Here is a 13,018-nt window from a genome sequence, read left to right as displayed (position 1 = left end):
GTGAGGACCACGCCCACTAGGACACTGGAGACTATTCTAGATATCGGACCCAATCGAGCCGACGATAGGAAACCTTGGAGGCAAGGGTAGTGATTTCCGATCGGATACCTGAGACAACACTTGGGGTCGAGTGTGCTGCCAGCGGCACAGTCTTCGATTAACGGAACTCTAGTATTGCCATCTGGAAGATAATGTTACACGGATGGATCAAAGCTAGAGGACAGAGAGAACCCAGGGACTGAGATCTGTTTTAGACTGCCTGACCACAATATGGTCCTACAGGCGGAGATTCATCGAATACGAGGGCCGACGATTTGGCAGTGAAGGCTAGAGAATTGCACTCAATAAACTTAGTTAACCCGAAGGCTTTCGGGTCGACGCAGTCCGATTTAAGGTAGGAAGGAGGTCAATATAGCTATTGGTGTCACAACGGCATACATAGAACTCCGAGCTCATTTATCCAAAATCGGTGCGGCAAGTGATAGCATGTGTGAGCCATGAGGGGAAGACGATGAGACATTGGAGAATTTCCTATGTCATTGCCCGGCTTTCGCAGCTACATAACACCGGTACTTTGATGGAGACACAATACCAGACATGAACCAACTTAAGGGAGTGGTATAACAAACAATTATGGGTTTTGTAAGTAGCACGGACTGCCTTGCCTAAAATGTTCTTTTTCAATGTAACTTTTTAGTTTTTAGAGCGCACAAGAAACCGATTACTGGCTCATGTGTATGTCCATAGTGGCATGGCGTGGATTAATATCCGCACGCTCTTTTCAACCTATCTTAACCAAAACTAAGGCTCGAGTAGTGAAAATCGAGCGATGCATGGATATGAGAGCTATATCTTAATCGGCACCTAATTCGTCCAATTTCCATTGGTTTCGTCTATAGGCCCAAAAAAAATGCTTGTGCCAAATTTGAAGACGATCGGATGAAAATAGCTATCTGTTACATTAATTAACATGAATAAACAGAGAAACAGACAAACAGTCGACCGGTATAATTATCAATTGGTCTTTGGCTCTTCCTTCTGGATGTTGCAAACAAATGTAGCGATGTAGGGTTTAAGAACACATTAACGGCGATTTGCCTGCTATTTTGAACTACAGGTACGACTTTTCGTAAGAGGCATAAAAATCCACTTTTATGTTCTAATGGTCAAAATATGTCAAGATAATTGTTTGTTGTAGAGAGCAGACAAAATGTAGTAGCCGGGATTTGAACCCATGCTCTCGACGTTTAAGCGGACGTGCTAACTTCTGAGCCGTTATGTCCCAATTACGTCAATAATGCTAATGTAGCCCATGAACATTCCATTAAGGATCAGGGGCCAACTTCTAACATATTAGCCACCTCTGAAAATTTTTTCTGATGGTCTCACTAGGATTCGAACCCAGGCGTTAAGCATCATAGGCAGACATACTAATTTCTGAGCCACGACAATAAAAATGCTCTAAATAATCAATCACCAAAGACGGATGAGCTAATTGAGTGTTGGGCGACAGAGGGCTTAATTTTGTTCCGTATTCTTCTTCTCCTACTTTCTAGCGACTCTTAAATTGATTCTTCCTTCTCCTACATTTCGTTTCGCTCTGGTATCACAATGGGTCAAAATTGCCGTTCGAGGGAACCCAACTAAATTGTAATGTATCTACCCGCAAAAATATAAAACAATTGGGAAATTGTTACGTAAAACAAAATATTCTCCGATCATTGAGCGTGTCTCGAGAGAGAAACAAACAAAAATTGTAAAATTTGGGCACACGGAGCAACAGCGAGAGCCATTGCCGTTGTCTTAGCGTTCGAAGCCATCAATACAACTTCCAACAGATGCACAAAACCATGTGTAGTACTGAGGAAGTGTAATTCGTCACAGAAAGAATGTCTGTCAAAAATACGTGCGTTGGGAAAAGTACTGCTAATAAACAGGGTTGTCGAGCTTGGTTAATGTGGTAATTGTATCATAGATGCGTTTTCGCTATTAATACGATTCATATACAACATATCAACGCACGGCCCTTGAAGCCATCACACCTAATATGGTTGAAAAGTCTTCTAACCAAAGACGAAACGCGTCCCATAGTGGTTAGTGTGTGTGTTGCTATCTTTGGCTTTCCTTTTCCATTTGCATCTCCGATCGTTGAGCTCGTCTCGAAAGAGAAACAAACAAAAATTATAAAATATTTCTATCACGAAGATTTGCTTTTATTGTAACGGTGTAACGTTTCGCTTTAACATATCAAACGTTACTTACTTTGTTTACTGTAAACCCTTTAGCAGCTTCTTGTACGGTTAAAGGTCCTTCCTTTTGTTGTAAAACCAAAAACTCTTTGATTGCAGAAATGCGTCGATAGCTTTAAACGATTTGTCGTGTACAGGACCAATAGTTGTTCTCTTGTGTTTCTCCTACTAGAGGGAAAGGGTGGGTATTTGAGCGTATAAACCAGTGGTTGGCAAAAATACTCGCTCTATTGCACATTACTCTGTACGTACACAAAAAAATAATCCCAAGCAGACCCATAGGCTTGCAAATAATTGCAATTGTGTGCTCGACACTGGTAGAGACACATTCTCGCCACAAGACAACAAATTTTTTTCCGTTTTTGTTTTGACTGAGCAAAGAGCAGTCAGTATATTGAGCAGCTCGGATGACTGCGGATGGTAAACTCGGAAAGTGTCAATTTTAAAATTACGGTGATATGACAAAAATCAGGTATGGCTGGCAGTTACAAGAAAACACAACAAGTATTTTTAGGGCACATACATTGTTTGGTGCCATTTAGGCGATAAAGAAATATCCATCACAAAGTAGGTATTTAAAAGAGCGAAAACAGCAACAAAAGTTTTATGGTTTTCTTTATAGCATAACGAATATGAATAGATCATAGTAAAAAAAACCTAATGGGTTTTGCGAAAATGGAAGGCTTTTAATACAATTGTGTATCATAACAACGAAATAAATCCAAAAAAATACTCTGAAAGAGTTTGTTACAATATTTCGTTGAACTTGGCATCATTTTCAATATGCACAAACCATTTTAAATGTTAGACATTAAATTAATTTATAGAGTAAAACTAGTTGAAACCCCGAATAACACGTTCTATACATCATGAATGGAAGGTATTGTCGTGGTAAAAAAACTTTATATATGTCACAAATTCTTGCAAGAATTTCAAGTACTTTTACGTAAACAAAATCCAAGGTTTTTAAGAAAAGAAGTTTACTTGGCGAAAATTTCCTTTATGACAAACGAATAATTTTTTTGCGTGTAGGTCATATAAATTTGTAGGGTATTATATTGCGCTTGACATCCACAACTTCTTGTATTTTAACCATATCACTTGTCTAGTAGTCGGGTTTCCTTTGTTAGAAACTTTTTTGTGTTTTGTTTTTTTTTTTTTTTATATATTGATGTGGAAATTTAATTTGTGAATAGCGACATTTTTGGTTTGTTAAGTTTTCAGAATTGATAAGAATTGATAAAAGCGTGTGGAACGCGTTTTACTTTCGATTAGAAAAAATAAGGTGTTCATATACAATAGAACGCACAAGCAAATCGATGGGAGGGTAAAGGGAAAGGAGCACAAAATGGTGTTTCACCTATTCCTTGGTTGGAGGTCGAATAGGGAGCGATGAATATAGGAAATATGAAAGACATTAGAAATAAATCATAAAATATTTGCTGGGTTATTTTCCCCCTCCCCCGCTCTTGGGTAGATAATCAATTAATTTGTGTTTCTTAATTAAGAAATAATTTCTTCAAGCATTACTAACTTATGAATATTTTCTCCTTGCTTTTTGTTGTCTTGCAGTTATCCATGACTGGCGCTTTTAAATGATTAACAATTATCGTGCTTCTCGTTTTGCCTGCTGATAACAACATTGGCAAAAATGAATTCATCAACTAGGGAAACTAAAGCTGCAGCCAAAGCTCATAAGAAGCAACAAAAATCTATCAAAAAACAGCAGCAGCAGCAACAACAGAAGGGAAATGGTCCCACTGAACAAACTTTGATGAAAAATCAAAGAAATTCGCAACCAATTCCGGCAAAAAATGGCAACCCTACTACAGGGGTGGGGGTGTCTGTTAATCACAACAACAATAATATAAATGCAGAAAACAACAACAACTACAGTAGTAGTAGTAGTAGTAGTGACAATGGCTCCAACAATGTCAGCCAAAAGCTACGAGCCTATCTCGAGCAACAACAACAACAAAAACAACAACTACTCAATAATAAACCCATTTTACCAGATGGCCTACCAAAATTTGAAAGATCTGGCAGCTTTTCCTTAAAGGGCAAACTCTCAAAACTCATCAATTCCATAACGAGTAGCAAGGAAAATTTGACAAAGACGGAGGAGGATGGTGGGGATTTACCCTTCAAGTTTAGCCGCAGTCGTTCGTTAATCTTACCCAGGCGTTCAAATCGCCGTAGTCTAATTGAGCCTCAATTGGAGCAGTTATCAGAGGAAGCGGATGCTTCATCTCCAGCTTCGCCTAGAAAAAATTCGGTGGAAAATGTAGAAGTCACCCCGGATAGGCCTCTAGCTAACCCAGAAGGAGGTACTGCCACCATAACGGCCTCCAATACCTCCACGCCTTTGGAAGCGGGTGGTCCTTTGAATAAACCGCGCAAGACTTCCACACCAGTGCTGCTAGCTGATCCCAATTTTGATCCCATAGCGAATTTCAAGAAACGCCGTTCCAATACCCTTATGTCCTCTTTCAAAAGTACCTTTGCTGGCCTTACAGGCAGTGAAAAGAAAAAGGAAAAACTCAATGACAAATGGAGAGCTTCGCTGCAATCCCTGCAGGCAATTGACAATATGGTCAGCTATGAGAATATGTCTTTCATAGATTATGATAAGTTCAATGGCTATGAGAAGCAACTGGAGCGCAAACTATCCCAGATTAGCCTTATGGATCCCTCACTACTAAACCATTCGATGATGGCGGCCGATGTATCGCACATCCCTTCGTCCGATAACTCTTCGTACATTATGCCCTCACATTCGCCGGGTACACCTTCAAACGTTTCGACTCCCTCACCCTTTGTCACACCCCAAACGGTAGTGCGACGTCGTAAAACGTCTACATCCTTGCACGGTTCCACTCGCAAATTGGCCGAACGCCGCAGTGTATCGCGTACCAGCTTTACCATGGACTCGGACTATGAACACAATTTGGATAAGCCGCGTAATGTGTATCGTGAGAGTTTGGATTCGCGTAAGCTGGAATTGTTAAATCAAATGTCGCGTAATTCGTACATATTGGACAGTGATTTGGTGGATATTCTAGACCTGGCTTTGGTATCAACTCAGAGACCTTCGTATAGAAGGGGATGCAGTCACCTGAATACTGGACGAGATGCTGTTGATGGTGCCGTCGCCGGTGGTCATGTACAGGTAAGTGAGGATTTTTCTTTTTCGTTTCTTGGCTCAAGTAATAATTTCAGAGTGCCATATTGTATCAATCAGCCTAGATTTCCATTTGGAGGCTTTTTTAGGGGAAGGTCGGCCAATCAGACACAAAGCGAAACATTTATTACATAAGATTCGTACTCTATGCTTGTATACTCTTTATTTGGCACTGAAACTGTTCTTGTGGCTGGAGCTTTCCCACAGGTAATAGGGCCCCAAAGTTTCTGAGAATAAGGATGAAAGAAGTCAAAAATAAAAAATCATATGAACTAAAAATCAAATCAAATCAATTCAAATCGAATCAAATCAAATCAAATCAAATCAAATCAAATCAAATCAAATCAAATCAAATCAAATCAAATCAAATCAAATCAAATCAAATCAAATCAAATCAAATCAAATCAAATCAAATCAAATCAAATCAATCGAATCGAATCGAATCGAATCGAATCGAATCGAATCGAATCGAATCGAATCGAATCGAATCGAATCGAATCGAATCGAATCGAATCGAATCGAATCGAATCGAATCGAATCGAATCGAATCGAATCGAATCGAATCGAATCGAATCGAATCGAATCGAATCGAATCGAATCGAATCGAATCGAATCGAATCGAATCGAATCGAATCGAATCGAATCGAATCGAATCGAATCGAATCGAATCGAATCGAATCGAATCGAATCGAATCGAATCGAATCGAATCGAATCGAATCGAATCGAATCGAATCGAATCGAATCGAATCGAATCGAATCGAATCAAATCGAATCGAATCGAATCGCATCGAATTAAATTAAATTAAATTAAATTAAGTTAAATTAAGTTAAATTAAATTAAATTAAATTAAGTTAAATTAAATTAAATTAAATTAAATTAAATTAAATTAAATTAAATTAAATTAAATTAAATTAAATTAAATTAAATTAAATTAAATTAAATTAAATTAAATTAAATTAAATTAAATTAAATTAAATTAAATTAAATTAAATTAAATTAAATTAAATTAAATTAAATTAAATTAAATTAAATTAAATTAAATTAAATTAAATTAAATTAAATTAAATTAAATTAAATTAAATTAAATTAAATTAAATTAAATTAAATTAAATTAAATTAAATTAAATTAAATTAAATTAAATTAAATTAAATTAAATTAAATTAAATTAAATTAAATTAAATTAAATTAAATTAAATTAAATTAAATTAAATTAAATTAAATTAAATTAAATTAAATTAAATTAAATTAAATTAAATTAAATTAAATTAAATTAAATTAAATTAAATTAAATTAAATTAAATTAAATTAAATTAAATTAAATTAAATTAAATTAAATTAAATTAAATTAAATTAAATTAAATTAAATTAAATTAAATTAAATTAAATTAAATTAAATTAAATTAAATTAAATTAAATTAAATTAAATTAAATTAAATTAAATTAAATTAAATTAAATTAAATTAAATTAAATTAAATTAAATTAAATTAAATTAAATTAAATTAAATTAAATTAAATTAAATTAAATTAAATTAAATTAAATTAAATTAAATTAAATTAAATTAAATTAAATTAAATTAAATTAAATTAAATTAAATTAAATTAAATTAAATTAAATTAAATGAAGTTAAGAAAATTCAGCAAATAATCAATTCTTTTATTTTCCCTTATAGAATTTTTTGAATTTTAATTGTAGGTGTTTTTAAAATCTCATTAATTATTTGAATTTCTTTTTCCTAAAAATAGTTTATTTTTTGCAACCCAAAAATAGATTTTTTCTTCTTCCTCATAAAATCCAGAAAAAAATCTAATTAGATGTAAGGTAATTACTAAAATCACTCTTGCTACGATGGCGGTCATCGGAGCATATGTGGGGGCCTCGTCACAGCCCATCTAACCATCCATCCATCCATCCCATCTATGGATGTGTATTGGCGAGACTCATTTGATTTGCGATGCGATCAAGATGGCAATGATATTGATGTTGTCAATTAATTTTTTTTTCTATCCATTTCTCGTTCCCTTCGATATTCTTTTGCGTTCTCGATTTAATTGATGTGTACCAACAACTCACAGATGCTCAATAAAATGTTTTCGATATCTGTTACGACTACAGCGACGACGGCAGTGTCATTTGTGGCTATGGCTGATGATGATGACGTTGAGTCCGCGATATGTATGAAATGTGCATTCAAGTATTGGACGGATATATTGCGCTAATTAACAGCCTGCTTCTATGGTGGGATCGCTATAGTAGGTTGAGATGGACATTTGAATACAAAACAACCGAAATTTGTGGGAAATATAAATTTTGAACCGTTTGAATGGTTTCTAAGATAAATGTTCGGTTAAAGACATGGTTATTGGTGAAATAAGATAGGAGAGATGCAGGTCAGCAATAATTTTGATGACATGGGAAAAGAAAAGAGAAACTATAAAAAAAACATTGGAAGATAGATATGAGAAGGAACGAGGGGCAAATCGTCTTCAGGCCAAGACTAATTTGTTCTAAATGAGCAAGAATTTTAAAACGCTCGGATAAGCACTCGCTCCTAGTAATCGGAATTATTAGCCGCTCAATAACCGAGCCCCAAGACCATGGGTAGTTGCATTATGCTTATTTGCGATAGAATAATGGCATCAAAAAAAGTTAACAGAGAAATGTAGGATCTATAATGATGAAGAAAACCTGTGCGTGTGACCAAGGTAGGGGGATGCGGGTAATGAAGTTAGGGAGAATTTCTCCGAATTAGCCATGTCAGGGCACTGCAGAAGTACAGAATTACATAAGGACTGGGTGACTGAAGGGGTTAAGGTATCCGCCCAAAACCTATGATTACAATAGCTTGATACAGCTCCCATACCGATTTTGCTTCTTGAGCCCCTACAAGGCGCAATTCTTAACCGAATGAATTGAAATATTACACAATGTTCGGCATTCAATTCATTTATGATCCGAATCGGGCTAAAATTTGATATAGCTCCAATAGCATAACAGTTCTTATTCAATATTCTTTGTTCGCCTAAAAAGAGATATCACACATAGAACTCGACAAATGCGATCCATGGTGGAGGGTATATAAGATTCGGCCCGGCAGAACTTAGCACGCTTTTACTTGTTTTTATGCTCACAAACCCTGCAGAAGTCCGCATCCCTCTGCGTTCAGTGCGACGTTTTTAATTCACCCTTGCAATTGCCAGTAAACAGTTTTTAGCCATGCTTTCCTTCCATAAAAACTAAACTAAGGTCTTTGAAAACTCTGCAGTTCTTAGCATAAGCCCACAGCACATGAACACAGTTATGGTTAAATGCCCCAATCATGCCAAAATATTCGCACGAGAGAGGCTTGTCTATGGAGTTGACAAATCGTATTTGTCGCTCCAATCATCCTTAGGAGACTCCCCCTGTCATGAGACCATACCGCATGAAATACCCATAAGTATGAATTAACCGAACCACATCTGCGAACACTCAGTATATTGTTCCCAGCCTAAGTACTACACATTAAAGGCCTGCGCAAGACCATTCATTTCTGTTTTCAAGACGCACTAACCATCATAGAGTATATCAAGAACTGTACTCTTCGTTTAAAAATACAACATTGTATGAGACAATTGAGAACTGAATAAAATTGATAAACAAGACACCAAGTAACGAGATGAGTGAATGCATAAAATGAGCCCTTCAGCAAAAAGAAAGATTGATTCGGATTTCAGTGAGTGCATGTTGTACAATGCATGTATTCGGGTACATTTTGCTCCAGATAAGGTACTATATTTCTTGTCTACTGTTTTCGTAGTACGAAATTCGTTCGAAGGCAACGTGGTTGATTTGGCAAAAGCACACAGCAGGCCACGTTGTTAAAACGTCTTAAAAGAAGGGTGCATGACCGTGTTTAATGGTTGAAGACATATAGTCAACAGCCCATACAAATCTTTGATGACATCTTCATCTAGTTGTCGCGAAAATTATGCATGACATTTTACGCGACATTTGGAACGTATCTGTCATCAATGAGTACAATGGAAGATAACAGAATCTCCTTTCTATGCGTTAATGACGATACTCCAAAATTTTGGCAAGTTTGTCTTCAATTTAAAAAAATATTGTTATTGATGAATTCATTTTTAATTTTAGTTATCCTTTTGTTTCTGGGAAAGACGAGAAGCCCAGTCTTTTACGGCTTCTGATAAAAAAAAATTGACTTTTATGATCATTTACCTACGCGTAATACAAAAAGTATATTTACCAACAATTTAAATATGCCAATATGTTTTTGATTTTTTTTTTCGTTTTATTATTTGCTTTCACTTTTGTAAAATAATATAACAAAAGTTCTGGTCTCGTCAGACGTTGATACTTAAATGACTTGGTCACGTTCCATCACATTCCTCTTTGTTTTGATATTTTGTACAGTTAGATATTTTTTATTAATAATCTACAAAACAAAAGTTTTTTTTGTCAGATGACGGTTTATGCGACACGGTCTGCTAAGATGTCCCCTTAGAGTAAATTGTTTAAATTTTATACGAGAAAGATAGAATGCAAAGCTTTGCTGTCTTTTTTTGCGGACACGGTTACTAAATTTGTCGACTATCAAGAGAACAAGACATGTCAGCAAAAATGCCATATCAGTAACAAAATTCAAATTGTCTTTGAAGACAATGTCATGGCAGACGTTTGGACTACTGGGCATGGGTAACCACACATACTCACGCCTAATTTTTTTTTATAAAACAACTGTTTGCAAATGATTGTTTCAGTTCATATTTTGAAAATGAAATCGAGACGCTTTAGCGTCCCCATCAACATTATTTTGTCTAAAGAAGAAAATTAAATTAAAGTTATTCTAAACGCAAAATGTCAGTCAAATTTTCTTTAATGACAAAATTTTTATAATATTCTATAAAGATAAAATATAGCTCAGACAGGGGCCGCTTCAATATTAATTTTCTTCAGGATATAATTTTAGTGAAATTCTTTTTAAAAATCAAATTTTAATGAATTTTTTTTTTTTGAAAATTTAATTAATTTTCTTCTAAAGGCAACATTTAAGCGTAACATTCTCTCACGACAAAACTTCTGCTAGGGCCGGGCCCCTCGAAAAAAACCTTTTTTCCAAAGACTAAATTTCAGTGAAAAATTCTCTGAAGACAAACATTTGCCCTCGGTGTTATTTTTTAAAAGCCATTTAAAGTAATTTTTTCCTTATTTTTATGGAATTTTTCTGAATACAAAATTTCAATCAAATTTTCTGTAGACATAATTTTAACTTTGTCTGTTTGCGCTCTTTTATGTTCGAAAAATCACCACAAAATTTGAATACATTTTTATCAAAATGTCGATAAATTTTTTTTTTTGAAAACAAAATTTTCAATGAAACATCGAAATTAAGATTTCTAAAAGAAAGATTTCATTTAATTTCAATAAAATCTTTCCAAAAACTTTCTTAAGGCAAGTTCAATAAAAATTTTTAAAGACAACAATTTAATGAAATTTTCCTTAATGACTGAATTGCAATATAATTTTTTCAAAAGATAAAATTTTGGACATTATTTTAAACAAACGATTATTAAATTTATCTTAAGCGAAAATGAAATATCACCCTGATTAATTGATTTTTAAAATAATTATTTCAAATTAAAGACTTTTTTTGGAATTCCATAATTCATAATACAGTATTTAAGGCAATTGATATGGAGCTCGTAGTGATTAAGGGTCGAAATCTATCAGTCAATATTTCTTAGTTCTGTACTTTTCTATGAGAGCAAGTTTTATGTGGCATTTACGTTTGCCGCTGCGGCATTTAAGTCAATATTTCTTAGTTCTGTACTTTTCTATGAGAGCAAGTTTTATGTTGCATTTACGTTTGCCGCTGCGGCATTTAACAAGCTTTCTAGAGAATTTGCTTTTTGAGAATATTTGAAAATAATTTTCTTTTTAAAAACTTACATTTTTGAGGCTAGGCTAGGTTGAAAAGTGGGTGCAGATATTATTCCGCCCCATGTCACTACGGCCATACACCTAAGCCAATAATTGGCTTGTTGCGCGCTCTAAAAACTAAAAAGTAACCTCGAAAAAAGAAAATTTTAAGTTAGGAATTTCGTGCTATTTACAAAATCGATAATTGTTTTCCAAACCACTCCCTTAAGTTGGTTCATGTCTGGTATTGTGTGTCCACTAAAGTACCGGTGTCATGTAGCCGCAAAAACCGGGCAATGACATAGAAAATGCTCATTATCTTCCCCACAAGCTCTACACATGCTATCACTTGCCACACCGATTTTGAATAAGTGAGCTTTCCTCCTTCTTACTTCTTTTCAGTAATAGCCTCGTTGTCTCACGATCCGGGTTACCCCATAGGATTTTCGCCGTCCTACAGACTGTTTGGCTGTTCAACAGTGTTACATGCGCGTTCGTTGCACACGCCCTTAAATCGGACTGCTTCGACCCTAAAAGCTTCGGGTAAACCAATTTTATTGATTGCAGAGAAGGCGTTATTTTATTGATTGCAGAGAAGGCGTTAGTCTGCTTCTTACATTCCAAGACTGTTCGTGACCTTACTTTCCTGGTTGTTATTGCCTTTATGGCCATTTAACTGTGCGTAAAGATGTTCACACTCGACGTCTTCGCGTTAGTACCACACCACCTCACGCATTCTGTGATCGCTCGAATCTCCGCCTGCAGGACTGTATTATGGTCAGGCAGTCTAAAACAGATCACAGTCCATGGGTTCTCTATGTAGGCCCTCAAGCCCACACAGTCTTCTAGCTTTGATCCATCCGTGTGACATGATCTTCCAGATGACAATACTAGGGATCCGTCAAGCCAAGACAGTGTCGCTGACAGCAGTGCCTCGTACTCCGCCTCAAGTGTCGTATCAGGTATGCGATCATAAACCTTCCTTCCTTCCTTCCAGGTTTCCTATCGTCGCCTCAATTATACCGCCATGGTATGACCCGCTCCCATCCTATTATTTATTAGTTTACGAAAAGAAATAAAATAAAATTTAAAAGTAAAGTATCAAGGAACATTCAGATTAGTCAAATATTTGACCCAACTTGTTTTATCACCTTTGTCCAAAATATATAAAATTCGTACATTCTTGATTTTGTATACCATCAAACCAAATGTTGCATGCAATCAAATATAGAGCAAATAAAAATCCTTTTCATACCCTCCACCATAGGATGGGGGTATACTAATTTCGTCATTCTGTTTGTAACTACTCGAAATAGGCTGAGACCCCCTAAAGTATATATATTCTTGATCGTCGTGATATTTTATGCCGATCTAGCCATGTCCGTCCGTCTGTCTATCGTAAGCACGCTAACTTTCGAAGGAGTAAAGCTAGCCGCTTGAAATTTTGCACAAATACTTCTTATTAGTGTAGGTCGGTTGGTATTGTAAATGGGCCATATCGGTCCATGTTTTGATATAGCTGCCATATAAACCGATCTTGGGTCTTGACTTCTTGAGCCTCAAGAGTGCGTAATTATTATCCGATTTGAATGAATTTTTGCACGAAATATTTTGTTATGATATTCAACAACTGTGCCTAGTATGGTTTAAATTGGTTCATAACC

At 35.3% G+C, this 13,018-nt stretch overlaps 1 protein-coding gene across 7 annotated transcripts in view; it reads left to right on the top strand.

Annotated features, from left to right (window-relative positions):
- The window catches only part of LOC106090193 (putative uncharacterized protein DDB_G0271606), a 539,204-nt gene that overhangs the window by 75,310 nt on the left and 450,876 nt on the right, over nt 1–13,018 (top strand). For 6 of the 7 annotated variants that reach the window (XM_059370843.1, XM_059370840.1, XM_059370844.1 and 3 more), the window contains exon 2: nt 3,822–5,418. In XM_059370843.1, coding sequence (XP_059226826.1) covers nt 3,901–5,418 — 1,518 coding nt within the window. In that variant the 5' untranslated portion in view covers nt 3,822–3,900. Of the gene's footprint in view, nt 1–3,821; nt 5,419–11,756; nt 11,868–13,018 lie in introns of those variants that run through there. The other variant, XM_059370845.1, reaches the window with a different exon arrangement.

This window comes from Stomoxys calcitrans, chromosome 1, assembly GCF_963082655.1.
Source record: "Stomoxys calcitrans chromosome 1, idStoCalc2.1, whole genome shotgun sequence".
Classification (NCBI taxonomy): domain Eukaryota; kingdom Metazoa; phylum Arthropoda; class Insecta; order Diptera; family Muscidae; genus Stomoxys; species Stomoxys calcitrans.
The sequence above is the reverse complement of the archived record's forward strand: the minus strand, read 5'-3'. Positions and strand labels throughout refer to the sequence as shown.